General features: G+C 45.1%; 1 protein-coding gene across 1 annotated transcript; it reads left to right on the plus strand.

The window, feature by feature from the left end:
* Positions 1-1,879: 1,879 nt before the first annotated feature.
* zgc:109889 (uncharacterized protein LOC553542 homolog) lies at positions 1,880-14,467 on the plus strand. The gene is made up of 10 exons (XM_041031266.1): positions 1,880-2,012; positions 4,031-4,165; positions 8,199-8,352; positions 9,176-9,293; positions 10,958-11,026; positions 11,570-11,614; positions 12,257-12,390; positions 12,792-13,091; positions 13,676-14,091; positions 14,310-14,467. The coding sequence occupies exons 1-10, from the start codon at positions 1,880-1,882 to the stop codon at positions 14,465-14,467; spliced, it is 1,662 nt and encodes a 553-aa protein (XP_040887200.1).
* The last annotated feature ends 650 nt before the right edge of the window (positions 14,468-15,117 follow it).

Below are 15,117 nucleotides of genomic sequence, written 5' to 3' on the forward strand. Positions count from 1 at the left end.
GCCTTTGGGTCAAAATGCAGTCAGTGTGCGTGTGTGTGTGTGTGTGTGTGTGTTTTTCTGCGAGGTGTGTGTCAGAGACGGGAGGATCCACATCATTTCATGCATGTAAACCTACATCACAAACCCAGACTAAGTGGCCTCAACATCTAGTACTCACACCAGCATCCCTCACACACGATCCCCCTGTTGTCTCGCACCGAGCACACGCTCACCAACAGACACACACACACACTCAGATCAGTGCAGAGATGGGGAATACCCACTCGGTGTTGGGCCGTGGGGAGGAAGAGATATTCCCCTTTACTGATTTATTAATGAAACCTGGCAGATATGGACTGAAGGTCTAGAGCGGGAAGGGGTCAGACAGATGAGACAAATATGAGATGAAGAGCAGCTACTGAGGCGGCGATGGAGGATGAGGAGGAGTGTGTATGTATAATTAAACAGCCACGGTGTTAGATTATTTACAACAGCTGGAGGAGGGGGTCGATATTGGCTCACACACACACACACACACACACACACACACACACACACACACATGCTCAGGGAAGCTCGATCACACTCTTAAGACACAATCTGAGGTGGTTTGTGTAATTGAATGTCAGAAGCTGTTAGAGGAAGGAAGAGCAGGAGAGAGCGAGATAGAGACGTAAAGAGGACAAACTAGTCACTTTTTATTAAAGCTGGCATGTGTGGTTCAGTCTGGACAAACAAATTAAGGAGCACATGAACACACACACACACACTCAGGCATTTTGTGCCTGATAGGTGTATGAATCAGCTTCAGACTTGACATGACACACAGGTGAAGGAGTGTCTTTTATTAGTAAGATTCAGTCTCCAAACACACAGACTCACACATACATGTATATCCTGGCAGTGGATTCGTGTGTTTTTGTTTACTTCTGTTGTCTTGGCTTCATTCCTCCTCATCCCGGAAACGTTATTGTTTCAGTGATTATATTAGAAGCGTGGGAGAGCGTGTGAGAATGGTGCGTTTCCAGAGCACTGACCCAGGAACACACACACCTCCCACGTGCACATATGCAAGCTCTTTCACGTGCACTCACTGAGAGCGTGCACACACACACACACACACACCGTGAAGTCGCACATACTTTAATTCTGAGACAGACACACGTGCTGCATGCACACACTCACACACTTTTGCACACAAAAAAATCACGGCCCAAAAATAACAAGCGTGTCCCACATTGAGAGTTCACTTCAAACCGAGAGGAGCTGAGCAGTTTCCTCTCACGTGTTCGGCTCTGTCGGAAACTCTCACTCACTCTTCTTCCTCACTTTCTCTCTCTGTGTGTAACTGAAAATGCTTCAGCCCATAAATTCACGCTTATTGTTTCTGTCTTTTAATCTTTTTCTCCCTCATCCCCACATCGTCTGTCCCTTTCTTTTCCTCTCTCTGTCTCCCACTCCCTCCCTCTGTCCCTTGTGGTCTCTCTGGCTACAGTTGTGGCTCGTTAGCACCAGATAAAAACCTCTTTACGGCTCATTTGGCTCTTGGCTCATCCCAGCCGCATTGACATTAAACAGCGTGATGAGCGACTGCGCCCCACGGCCGACATGACACCGTCATCTCCATCAGGACTCACGGCCGAACACCAACCCATTTTTCCTCAGCTTTCTGTCTTATCTGTCAGCGAGGAGCTGTAATGTTGCTAATGTACTTATTTTCTGCAGGGAATTTAAATAATGAGCCACAGCATGTTAACAAACGTCAGAAGATGCACAGCAGAACACAATCAAGCAGCTTCAGGCACAGTTTCGGGGATGTCATGAAACATTGCAGGCAGCAGTGACGGATGTCTGATTCTCACCACAAACCTCTCTGTCGTTTCCTCAGGCGTAGACCAGCATGCCGTTGGTGAAGAGGAACATCGAGCCCAGGCACCTGTGCCGTGGGGCGCTGCCAGATGGGGTGACCAGTGAGCTGGAGTGTGTCACAAACAGCACCCTGGCAGCCATCATCAAACAACTGGGCAGTCTGAGTGAGTACACTGTACATACAGAACCAAAGCACACATTTAAACAAAGCCATACAGCTGGAGAACATTATTGTTCCAACCATCTGCACACTTGATTAAACCACACAGAGACTCAAAAAAGAAGGAAACTCCTGCAAATCACAATAGACACTACAAAACTCCCAGGTGCTCCCTCCAGGTAGACAAGAAATGGGGACACACGCGTGGAGGACAACCTCAGAATTTGCCGTGAGCGGTGAGATCTCAGTCTGTCGTCCTCAGCGTTTCAGTTCAATCACAGCCGGAGCTAATGAATTCAGAGCTATGTTCTTGTAAACAGATCTCTCGAGGTGTGTTTTAAGCGTTTAGTGTGAACAAGGCCATGTCTCCACATGCTGATTAGATGGATTTCAGTGGTTGTTTTCTGAGAAGAAGTCAGCATTAAGTGTAGCTGTCAGGCTGTTTGATGGCGCCTGGAAAAAAAACAAAAAAAAGTGGAAAACGATGAATCCAAGGTGAAATTTTATAGATGCAATAACACACACACACAAACACGCTGCCAAAACGCTCTCTGTGGCTCAGCTGTAAAAATTGACCCACAGTAAAAACACAATCTGATGAGTCAGTACCCTGCAGATAGCAGAGTTTTTTTACCAGCTGCATCACAGACCATGCATCCTGAATTCCCTTTTATCTCTCGAATAATTTCACCCTACACAGCTTATTAGAAACCTGTGCGCTTGATTCATATCTGTGAACGCAGATATTCACAGCTGATGTTTTTTGGGGTGCACAGCATGAGAGGAGAGATCCGCCTGTGCCAGGAGAGAGACCATTCAGAGGGAATGTGGGGGAAAAAAAAGGCTATTTAGATTTGATTAACAGTCAGAGGCTAAATTGAATTCAGCGACAGCTCACTGCGAATGAGTGAGTGCTCTGCCTCTGCTCCATCTGTCATGTTGTGGGCTGAGAGATGAGACAGAAAGCGAAAGAAGAGAGGAGAAGAGATGGAGACACACTGATGGTATGCGGGGAGGCGTTTCTGTGTGAGCGTTTGGGGTTTTTTCGGTTTGGAGGTGGCAGCATTATTGAAGAAGGCTGCATTTCTGTTTCTCTGTAAATAAATTTAAATATTTGTTCCTCTCTCTACTCACACACACACACACACACACTCATCCTGTCAGACGGAAAGGTTCTTTCTAAGTATTCAGTCCGACAGGTGCACGGCAGGAGGCAGCCTGTCCTGCTGAGACAGACAGAGGGGGGAGGGAGAGAGAGGGAACAGCATCGACTGACCTCCATTTTCATGAATTTCTCTCTCCGTGCATCTGTTTTGTTTGGACTATTTTTGGAAACGTTTCTTACCTTTTTATCTGGGCTGTGCCACGCTGAGAACGGTGGAAGTCAAAATAATTTGTGCAGCCTGCATCAAACCCTTATACCTGCTGCTTTACCTGCACAAGAGAGTAATTTCCAGTGTTATTCCCAGATTGAAGTCATTATTTTGGACAAGAGGAAATACGCTGATGTATAACCATGTGATCTAAGTGTGGACCTTCAGTCAGATGATAAACACCTGAGTACGTTCCAGTCCCTGAACCAGGCCCTGAGATACGGTCAAAAGCTCTGGGGAAGAAAGTGGAACGTGAACCTTGAGTTTAATCGCAGATGTGCACAGCCAAGGTCAAGAATGAAACTGTGCTTCAGCAGTGCACAGCTGATCAAGCAGACATGAATGGTGAACGTCTGAAAAGTAAAAAATAAAGTAGACGCTGCAGCATCTCTAAACTTTGGCCATGCACTCATCGACTCTGCACAACATCCTTCCGTGCTTCTTTTCTGAGCGAACTGGGAGTTTCACTGTCCCTGCTGTTTCTCCTCTCAGTGAATATTAAATGCTGAGATGTGAAGCAGAGCTCAGCTGGCGAATGTCAAAGTGCGAATCTACCCCGTTAACTTTCCCCAGATGAGAGAAAAATGATATCCCTGTAGGGAAATCGAGTTACAATATCAAACCTAACCATGCGTCTGTTTCCGTCCAGGTCGCCATGCAGAGGACATTTTCGGAGAACTGTTTAATGAAGCCAACAGCTTCTACCTGAGGATGAGCAGCCTGCAGGAGAGAGTGGACCAGCTGGCTGTGAAAGTCACCCAGCTCGACTCCACTGTGGAGGAAGGTAGGGACCGAGTCTGTGTGTGTGTGTGTGTGTGTGTGTGTGTGTGTGTGTGTGTGAAACAACCTGTTTTGTTTTCTCTGTTTGATTTCCCTCTGCTTCATCCCTATGTCTCTATGTCTCCACGTGTTTTCATACCATCTGAGTGTGTTTAGTGAACAGACAGAATAAACACACTCGTGCATGTTGCTCTTTCTTTAGTTGTGTGGAGACACATTGACATAAACCTGAACCTGAACCCTCAAACCAAGTTTCATCAGTGTCTCTCCATCTCTTTTCTCTCACTTTCATTTTTTCTCATCATTTCTCTCCCTCCTCTCATGTCCCTACATTCCTACTCTCTCCCTTGTTTCCTTTCTTTTCCTTCCCTTCTCCCCTTCCTGCTGTTTCTCCTCCTACATTTTCTACCTGTCTTTTTCTGTCCCAAACCCTGTCTTACTCTCACTTATGCCCTCCTGTGTTTCTTTCTTTCTCCCTCTCTGTCCCTATTTATTTCTTTTTTCTACTTCCTTCTTTCTCTCTCTCCCTCCATCCCTCCATTCTCTTTTTAATTTTGTCCATTCACTTTGTCCTTACTCTCTTTCCTTCTTCCTGACAGTTTATTTATTTTAATTTTCTTCCTTTCTGTCTTTCAAACACTGTCTTTCTTTCACATCCTCTTCTTTCCTCCCTCCCTCCTGTGTTCCTCTCTCTCTCTCTCTCTCTCTCTGTCTCTCTCCCCTCTCTCTCTCCTTGCTGATACTGCCTCGTCATTCTGCAGCACAGTGGGCTCAGACAGAGAGCGTCAGATGAAAAGCAAAAGCTCAGCAGTCCTCCTTCTCATCCTCCTCTTCCTCCCCCTCCTTGCTTCCTCTCCCACTCCTCCTCCTCCTCCCCCGCTCAAACTCTTTCATCTCCTCTCTCCTTCTCTGTCTGTCCATCTCCATGCCTCCTACCACTCCTCCTACGCACGAACCATTCGTCTGTCCTTCATTTCCTGCCACTCATCTGTTACTCCGTTTCTCTCCTCACATCTTCTCACTTCACTTTCTTCCACCACCTTTCTCATCCCTCACTCCTGCCATCTCCTTCTCCCTTCCATCTGTTTTCCCCAAAGCAGGACAGGATGAGTGACAACATGAATGTTACATGATATACAGAAAAAAGAAAGTAAGAAGGAAAGATAACGCATAGGTTAAGGAAACAAAGGAAGGGACAGGGAAAGTAGAAAGGAAAGAAGGAAGGAGCAGTTACAGGGAGGAAAGAAGGGAGGAACGATGGAAGGAGAACTGAAAAGAGAAAGAACAGAAGTAAAAAAAAAAATAATGCTGTTATTGCAACTGTCCTGTTGCACAACTGCAAATGTGGAGCGGTAGAAGGAGACTGTATTCATGCTGGGGATCCACGAGAATCACATTTTCACACTGCTCATGGGAAAAGAACGACGCAGGACAACATCACGATCTACATGTCAAACCCCTGACAGCTCACGTAACTGAATGTGCATTAAGGGGCTCTTTAAACGTATTATTTTATTTAATATACTGGTTTTACGTGGGTGGTACTAACAAGGTGTTTGCCATAGGATGCTGCACATCCTTCCAGACATTACACTGATTATTAAAATACACCAATACTCTCATGTTGTTGGGAAGGTCAGGCCACTGCATATCATGTAAGTCCATTAATTAGACTGTTTATTACATTAATCTGGTTATTAGCAGTAATCAACACATTTGTATGCATGTAAATGTGCAGAGAAGAAGATGAATGTTAAAATCAGAGTGTAAGACAGATTAGAGACAGAAGACAAGGAGCTGGTGGAGATAGACTTAGTGTGTATGGTGAGAGAGAGAAGCTGAGTGTGTTCTTAAAAAGTGTGTGTGTGTGTGTGTGTGTGAGTGTGAGTGTGAGAGGAGGAGAGAGAACCAGAGGTCCTTTTGAAGATGTGTCTGAATGAAAGTTGCATTAGCTGCTAGTTTTGTGGATTATTCATTTGGCCGCAGGGACAGAAGCTTAGGAAGGAATGATCAAACACTGAGTAGACAGGGGTGTGCTCTGACTGCACGATGTGCACACACACACACACAGGCACAAGTTTACGCAGCTATCCTTGTCAGGACATTGCACTGACTTCCACTCACTGCGGACAGCCTAAGCCTACACACAGGCAGGTTCCGTGTACATCAGACCAGTATGTAATGAGGTTAAACCATGTCAGTGTGACATATGGTCTGACCAGTAATTTACTTGACAGCTTGTACTGTAGGCCTGTTTGTGCATCCATGTGTGTGTGTTAGTGTGTGTGTGCGCACAAGTTGTCAGCAGCATTAATAACGTCAGAGTAACGTAAGAGTGTGTGTTAGCTTTAACCTCTGACTCAAAAACTAAAGAGAGATTGGCCGTTTCATCTGTGTGCGTGCGCGTGTGCGTGCGTGTGTGTGTGTGTTTGTGTGTGTGTGTGCGTGCGTGTGTGCGCGTGTGTGTGTGTGTGTGTGTGTGAGTGTGTGTGTGTGTGTGTGTGTGTGTGTGTTTTTAGCCATCTGGTAGATCCTGGATAGCATTGCAGTGGTGTTAAATCTCTTGTGGGGTGAAGGGATTGACACACATACATGTAGTATTTTCTCTGTCTCTCACTTTCTCTTTCTCTCTCTGACACACACACACACAAACACACACACTGGCTTCTGTTACATGTGTACAAATCATAATATCACACTTTATGAATACCAACAGCACACACACACAACCTCTATGTTGCTCCCTTGCATCCATGCATACAGTAAGCACACACACACATACCTCTCTTACAGCCGCAGTGTGTGTGTGTTGTGTGTGTGTAAGATGCTTGTTAAGCCGATGCAACAAGCTCTAAGACTAATCTGTCCCTGCTGTCCTATTATCACCTACTGTGTGTGTGTGTATACATATGTATGTGTTTGTGTGAGGGTGCGTACAGTATGTAAGCTGTCTCTGTTATGGATTCTATATGTACAGTATATACGTGGGTGTAGATGTTGTTATAGGGATTTACAACCATATAAACTGGTCTTTTTATTTTCTGCCTTAAATTTTTCTCCAATCAAGTGAGCTGCAAGAATTATTTTGTTCTCAAGTGTTTTCGTGACTAAATTGCAAACTTTGCCTCGTAGTATTTCATCTCCTGTGCTTCTGCCTCTGTAAGCGTTTTCCTACATTCCCAGAATGCCTTTCAACAAAATCCATAAACCCATAAATCACAAGGTCAAAGCCTCACAAGCCAGAGTGACATTGAGGGTGTGTGAGTGCTCTTAATTGCCATAAGCAGGTGTTTAATAGCTTCTGTGTAAGCAGCAAGCAACAAATACTGTTTTTTATTTGTTGGGGGGGTTAGCTGAAGTCCTTCCCTGACATCATTAATCATTTATTCTGATTTTATTGCATTGGAGATCTTGGCAAAAAAAAGTTATATATTTTATCTACCTACAATGACACAAGAGCAGTTTCTTTATCCGTAAATAAAAAGAAAATCCAATGAAAAAGCATCTTCTTATGTGTTTGCTCTGAAAAATCTAATTACATTCTCCTTTTACAGCCATAATGTCCATTGTCTATAATCTTATTATAGAAATATCCAAATTGTAGCTTCCCATCGTTGCCTACAAATGGTCCCAGAAATTTGGTTTTTATTTAATTTTCTTTCTGTGGCCGTTTCATTATGACAGAAACTGAATTTGGTGGCACAGACTTTGTAGTTAAACAGCCAAGTCCTGGCTGATTTGTAATGTTATGTCGACCAACAGCACTAATAAAAGATGTTCCCCTGCTTCATAAGAATAAACTTTGCATAACTGAGATCAGAGGGCAGAGGACAGTGCTGTATGTTCAGGATTTAGCTGCTAAGCCGACACTTGAAAAGTTAAAACATCTGTTTATATGGATTGTGTTATGAAATACCATTAAGGGTGCACAGTGAGTGGCTGTGCCCGTTTGTAGCCTGACTGTGAAGTATTTTACTTTATTTAATGTTTACTAAACACTCATCTGAATCTCTCCCTGTCTCCTCCTGTGCTTCCAGTCTCACTGCAGGACATCAACATGAGGAAGGCCTTTAAGAGCAGCACCATCCAGGACCAGCAGGTGGTGTCGAGGACCTCTGTCCCCAACCCTGTGGTGGAGATGTACCATCGCTGCGACAAGCCTCCACCACTTAACATTCTCAGCCCATATAGGTCAGTAATTTAGCCTAACTCTGTCACATTATTAAGAAATTTGTTTGGTTGTTAGACCTGAAACTATCCAGAATGAAACAGGTACATGTAGTGTTTTATCACAATTCTTCATGACAGTAAGTAGTTTTAGACGTTGTTATGAACCCTCTTCAGAACTGCTTAAGTAAGTTTAGTTCTGAGTAGTTTTATTTGTGAATTGATCTAATTTTACCTCTACTATAAGACTGTGTTAACCATTTAGCCACAAATATGAACAGAAAACCTCAGATGCATGTCTCAGCTTTTCAGAAAGGCCACCTGAAGAAACCCTCTATAATAAAACTCACTGAGTTACAGTGAAACTGAGGCTAGCCGGGAGAGAATGCAGGACATCAGCTCTCCTATCGCTTCCACTTCATTTTAGGTCATTCCTCACTGGGCTGCACATTGTGTCTTCATAAATTATGACAAGCCAGTCACTTATCGTATTCTAAATTATTCACTATTGTCTTGATCCCTGCAAATCTCCCAGTTCTAACACAGTCCCTGTGGTGATTACGTTAGTATAATTTTTGTATTAACTCTGGTGTTCAACACAGATTAGCCAGTTAAGTATCTGGGCTCATTAGCTATTGAATAAATTAGTGTGGACATTTTGCTGCATCTGCTCTTAAACTCTCACACATCCTGTTCCATTTTCCTTCCATCTCGCCCCCAACTCAGAACCCATCCATCTGACCCCCCAACCCTCCTACATCCCTGCCTCCAATCACATAAAAAAATAAAACTGAATGTCTTTGTTTTTCCTCTTTTACACCCACCGTCTTCCCGTTCCTCCGTGCAGGGATGACAAGAAGGATGCACTGAAGTTCTACACTGACCCGTCTTACTTCTTCAACCTGTGGAAAGAGAAGATGCTGCAGGCCACCGAGGACAAGCGCAAGGAGAAGAGGCGGCAGAAGGTATGGTTGTCTGTGTGTGTTCGTGTTGGTGGATTCCACCTGTATGTGAATGTACAGTGTATATGCACAGTATATATCTATATCTATATATAGGGGGCTTGGTGTGTTTCTATGTGTGCCGTTGTGCGTTGCTGTGGGTTGGATGTGTGTAAGAGTGCGACAGAACAGTTAAAGAAATTCATCTTCGGCTTTAATTTGCTAAGCTGTTTTTTTTTCCTGCCGAGTTTTGTCTTTTTTTATGCTGTTATTTCATTTTATGCATTCCTATTACTGTACTCACCATTTAGCTTTGCTTTGTTGTGTAATTGGTTATTGATACAGCAGCAGTTGGGAAGACTCATTATCCAGAGACGAAGGGAAATACAACTTTTAACAGTTTATATGTTCAGCGTTAATCACAGTAATGAAATGAGGCATAAACATTTAAATGAATATATTTATACAAAGACGTATCTCCTGTATAATGTTACAGTTGCATATAGTAGATCGGGCTGGATGTACTGATTAACAGGTGCAGCCTTGTGGGCTAATCCAGCCGTGGATTATTCAATCTGAATTAGGGATGCACCGAATATTCGGCCCCCGAAAATTTTCGGCCGAAACCGGCCCAAAAGTCCACTTTCGGTTTCCGGCCGAGAGACTTTTAGCACGGAAACAACATGGCCGAAACCGGATGTTGTGATGACGCAGGCAAGTAAATCTGAGAGAGACGCACGGAGAGCGATTTGCTAAACATTTAATGTCGAAATTTCAAGAGGGGGCGCATCTGCAGAGAATTTCTCCACGTCGGGTTTAATTTATCACCTGAAATCCAAACATCTCGCTCGCTGTGCGGAGTATGAGAGGAATGCAGCGCAGAAAAGGAAGATCCCTCCGAGCTCGACCACCCCGTCTGTGGCGGACATTTTTGAAAAGGCAAGGAAGTTTAAAACTTGAAGTTGTTGTTGTAGTTAAAGGCCTACGGTTGACATATGGGCTATTTGAAACATTCATATTAATTCATTTAATCGCAATGCCTTGTAATTTTAATGAGGTTAGTACACGGTCATAGCCATAAATGCAATGGTGCTAATAATTGGCATAATAATTTCTTTCGGTGTTTCGGTTTCGGCCAAGAATTTTCATTTCGGTGCATCCTTAGTCTGAATGTAAACTTTAACAGTTCTGTGCTTTCCAGTCACTACATTTTCAGTTAGACCAAACAAACTGGCGTGGAAAATTAAATATGTCCCCTTTGATTCAGAGTCACTTAAAAATGCAACACTCCTCTCCATCAGCGCTCTCATTTTTCAAACAAACCCCTGAACAGCTGCTGCTGTATGTGTTTGCTGCACTTTGTCAATATTTCTGTTCTGTTTAATACTGCTTACATTTTTCTGCCCACCCCCCCGCTTCAGCCTGGAAACTTGGCACAATAAAATCCCTGTAGAAACAAAAAGTAGTTTTCACTGTTGAAAAATAACAGGTTTGAGCACCAGAGGAAGCTCAGCTGCAGGAGGATGGATCGTCCTTCTCTACCTTTTCCTGCTCTTTGTCTTCCTTTTTCTGATTTATCTATAGCATTACCTGGCCTTCAAAGTCACACACCACACCCTTCCTCCTCCTCCTCCTCCTCCTCTGCTCAGTCTAACACACCAGCTTGTCTTTCTCCCATGTTTCCATAGGGCTGTCCGGCCCACCCTGACAGGCCCCACTCCAGACAGGCCCCACCCAGGAGCCCCCTGTCCATCTCTGTAAGACAACCCCGACCCCTAACCTGCCCCATCCTGCCCCACACTTTACCCTTGCACACCCCACTAACACACATTACACACTCACCTATGTGTAGAGGACGTACAAACACAGGTAAGACACACACATAGAGACACAGAGGGAAACACACACATTCAAACGCAACACAAGTTTGAATAAAATTAAAAGACACACACACACACTCCCGACTGTTTGTGTCCATGTTTGTCACGTTGCGTTGGCTTGTCACCTCACCCTCTCTAACCCTCTGTGTTTGGTTTGGTTGCCGTCCTGTGTTCTCAGAACTTTTGACTCTGTTGTCCGTTGTCTACTAGTGTGAGTTGATGTTGCTTAATATTGTTTGGGTGGTGGGTAGACTAGTGTGTGTGATAGGCTCAGTGTGAGTTTACCCCATGGTGAAGGAGCTGGTGATGGGGTCCTGCTTTTTTTTTTCCCCCCTCTGCATCAGAGAAATCAATAATCGATGGCTGAGTTTCTGTCCACTCCTCTGTCTGTCCGTCTCTTTCTGTCTGTCTCTGTTTTAGGAGCAGCAGAGGCAGGTTGAGGACCCGGGCAGAGAGGTGAAGAAGGTTGGTATAATCATTGGCAGAGACAGTTATGAGACAAGGGTTGATGTGTAAATACACCTCTAGAATGATTAATTAACTGATGATTAATTATTGTTCATTGTTCATGACCACAGCTTATTTTAGGTCTCATATTATTAATGACTGCAGATATTAGTAGATGTCCTCATGTCAGTTTGAATGTGCAATATTTCATCCACTCCTGCCAAACACACTGGTTCTGTACAGCAGCTTATCTCGAAGTGTGTGTTGACTCTGAGAATAAAGAAGTCCAGCACATTTGTGAGCGAGCCAACAGCGAACTCAGTGAACTCAGCTTTTTAAGAGTGAAATCGAAGCGCAGAGACCATCTTCAGTAAAAATATATTGAAGCCATTTACCTAAGTAGAGACAGTGAGACACTCTCCGTTGTCTGTTAATACTGTCCCTAATTGGGTGTTAGAGAGGTGCAGCTGTGCTCATTCTCCACACCACAGCAAGTGAATGCTAATGAGATCCAGTAGTCAGACACGCTATAGAAACTAATTTGCCAGATGTGCTTTTTACAGTCTGAACTTTTAACAACACCGTCTCTTATATTATTCATTATGTCACCTGTAACTCCAGTGGAATAATATGTACCTTTTTGTTTTTCTATCTTTGAAGGTGCGTAAGGCTCGTAACCGGCGTCAGGAGTGGAACGTCCTGGCCTACGACAAAGAGTTCAGACCAGACGCCAGGCTCACGCCCTCCCCTTACCACGGCATGTCCTCTGAAGGCTCCTTGTCCCCTGATAGCAGGTACACGCATACACAAGCTATTCCTATATGTGTGAGGTTTTCCTCTAAGGTCCTGTTGCCTCGTAACGATCTAGCCTGACAACACTCACAACGTGCACATCGCTGTTTATATGTTGAGTGGCCTCCCAGGGGCCAGGGATAACGAAGTACTGTTATACAAGCACTCAGTGTCTCACAATTACACACTTTTAATCACATACCTGTAAATGGAGATGAGGATTTGAGCAGCACCAGGCTGCTGACTGGCTTGTTTAAAGCTCTATGCTGCCCTCTACTGGAGAATTAGACTTGATTCAATTTATTGACTGTATCTGTAGAGAAACCTATATTATACTGTTTTAAGCCTTTTTTCTTACAGTACATGCCTTTCAACAACCACCTCCTCACATTCCCTCCCACAGATCAATGGCGTCTGACTCCTACCCAGCAAGCCCCAACCACCCCTCCACCCAGCCCCCCAGCACCGCCCATCCAACTGACCACCACACCAGGGATCACCTCAGCGCCGCAGCCCAGACTCAGTCACTGGATCGCGGCCTCAGGCCGGCAAACCAGCCTCCAGGGGCTGGAGGGGCCGCGCCAGGGAGGCACGTGGCCTCCTTGGGCCGGACCCCCTCTGGACACGGGGTCCAGGCCGGCGGAGATCCAACGGTTAACGGTCCAAGGCAGCAGTCTGTTAAGGATTACCGTGCCGGACACGGGTAGGTTTGATAGTTTAGGTTTTATTTAACATTCAAATGTATTAATCTGGCTCTTTATTCATTTGGTGGCATGTAAATTTTATTTTCTTCTATTTATATGAGGTTTCGTGTTGATTCTGGCTGAAGTTGGCTGTAGCACGAGCATAAACATTGTCTCGTGGCTTCTGCCTTTTTGCCGAGCTAAAGTGAAACATGATGTTTAAACTATAAAGGCCGACTCAATGTCAACCGACTCCTGTTTTGAATGTTAAAATGAAATCGTCTCACCTTTTCAAAATGTCTCTCCATGACTTCTCCTGGACCTGACACCCATTCAGAGCAGTGAAGTGAGACCTGTGAAGTCTCACTTTTACCAGCAACTGTACAGTTTGTTCTTAATTGTCCCACGATGGAAACTGAGCTCACAGCATGTCGAAGACAGACACATCAAACAGTGAGCACAATGAAAATAGTCATTAGTCTAAAAAAGCAGCAACTCACAGAAGTAAGAGGTGAGAACGATAAGCAGTGAGTAAAGACAACTAAAAAGTTAACAACAAATGAATAAATCCGTTTTTTCCTTGTCTCTCCTCCTCCCCCTCCAGTGGCCAGCCCTCCACCATCCCAGAGTACTATATCCCACCTGCCCCTCCTCCACCTCCTCCAACCATCCCTTCTGCCCAGACAGCCTTCGACACCACCACAGCCCCGCCCTCCGCCGCCGCTTCCGCTGTCCCCCCGACCTCCGCGGCTCTCTCCCGTCCCTACTCCCCCTCCCCTCCTCCTCCCCCGGCCAATTACGTGCCATCTCCCTCCCACCCTCCTTCGGGTGCACCCCCTGCCGCCCCTCCACCTCCTCCGCCTGGAGCCCCTGCTGGCCACCTGGCCCACCCATCCCCACCGCACGCTGCTGTGGGCCAAGCGGCTGTGGATGCAGCGCCCCCGACGAGGAAGTCCACGATGCTGGGGATGATCCCGATGAGCGACGCCCGCTCCGACCTGCTGGCCGCCATACGTAGAGGTAAGTGTGCGTGGAAAGGTTTGTATGTTTTATAAGCTATACATGATGTTTTTGCCACTTTCTTCAGTGTCAAATGACTTTTTCATGGTATTAAATACAAACAGTACATTGATCCCATAATACTTGATCACTATTGTTGAGCTTTGATAAGGGGCCCTAAATATCTGGTCACCCTCCCTCCCTCCCTCCCCGCTGCATCATTCCTTCCACCCCTCCAGGTATCCAGCTGAGGAAGGTGCAGGAGCAGAGAGAGCAAGAGGCGAAGAGGGAGCCCGTGGGCAACGATGTGGCCACCATCCTTTCACGCCGTATCGCAGTAGAGTACAGCGAGTCCGACGACGACTCCGAGCTCGACGAGAACGAGTGGTCTGACTAAAAATTTTTAAAAAGAGAGTGAGATAGAGACGGGGGGGCGTGGTGGGTGGTGATGGCAGGGAATTGAAGAGGGAGAAATATTGTGTCACTGAGGTGGAAATGAAGGGGTTTGGTTAGTTAATCATCAACAGTTATACAAAAAACTAATAAATAAAATTCAGTCATACATATGTACATTGACATACACACTCCAGATCGCCTGTTGCGTTAAGCACTTCAGCAGCAACAGGCGGGTAATTTCAGCTTGCCTCGTTGCCCCTGACGACGCCTATTCTTGAATTAAACTAGAGGTTTGTGTGTCTAACCACCCAGGGTGTGCGGCACAGTAAACACACACACTTACAATCGCGCCACCCTCCCGCCCCCGTCCGCTCATTTTTAACCACCTACACTCAGCTGTGAAAAACTAAACGCACCAACTCCTCCCTCCCTACATGTTTGAGTTGGCATTATTAGCAATATTACAGGCTCTTAAACTGTAGGTAGGTGGGCCCCTGGTGAGTATGGGGGCAATGTGTTTACAAAACACACGGTATAGCACAAGAAAAGCTAATTATAGTGCAATCTTAACTTATCTGCCAAATGTTGAGAAAGAATTTATGATGGATTTTCATGGATAATCAGGGAATAAAAAATAGCTTATCAGAGAAT

Source organism: Toxotes jaculatrix, chromosome 23 (assembly GCF_017976425.1).
Source record: "Toxotes jaculatrix isolate fToxJac2 chromosome 23, fToxJac2.pri, whole genome shotgun sequence".
Classification (NCBI taxonomy): domain Eukaryota; kingdom Metazoa; phylum Chordata; class Actinopteri; family Toxotidae; genus Toxotes; species Toxotes jaculatrix.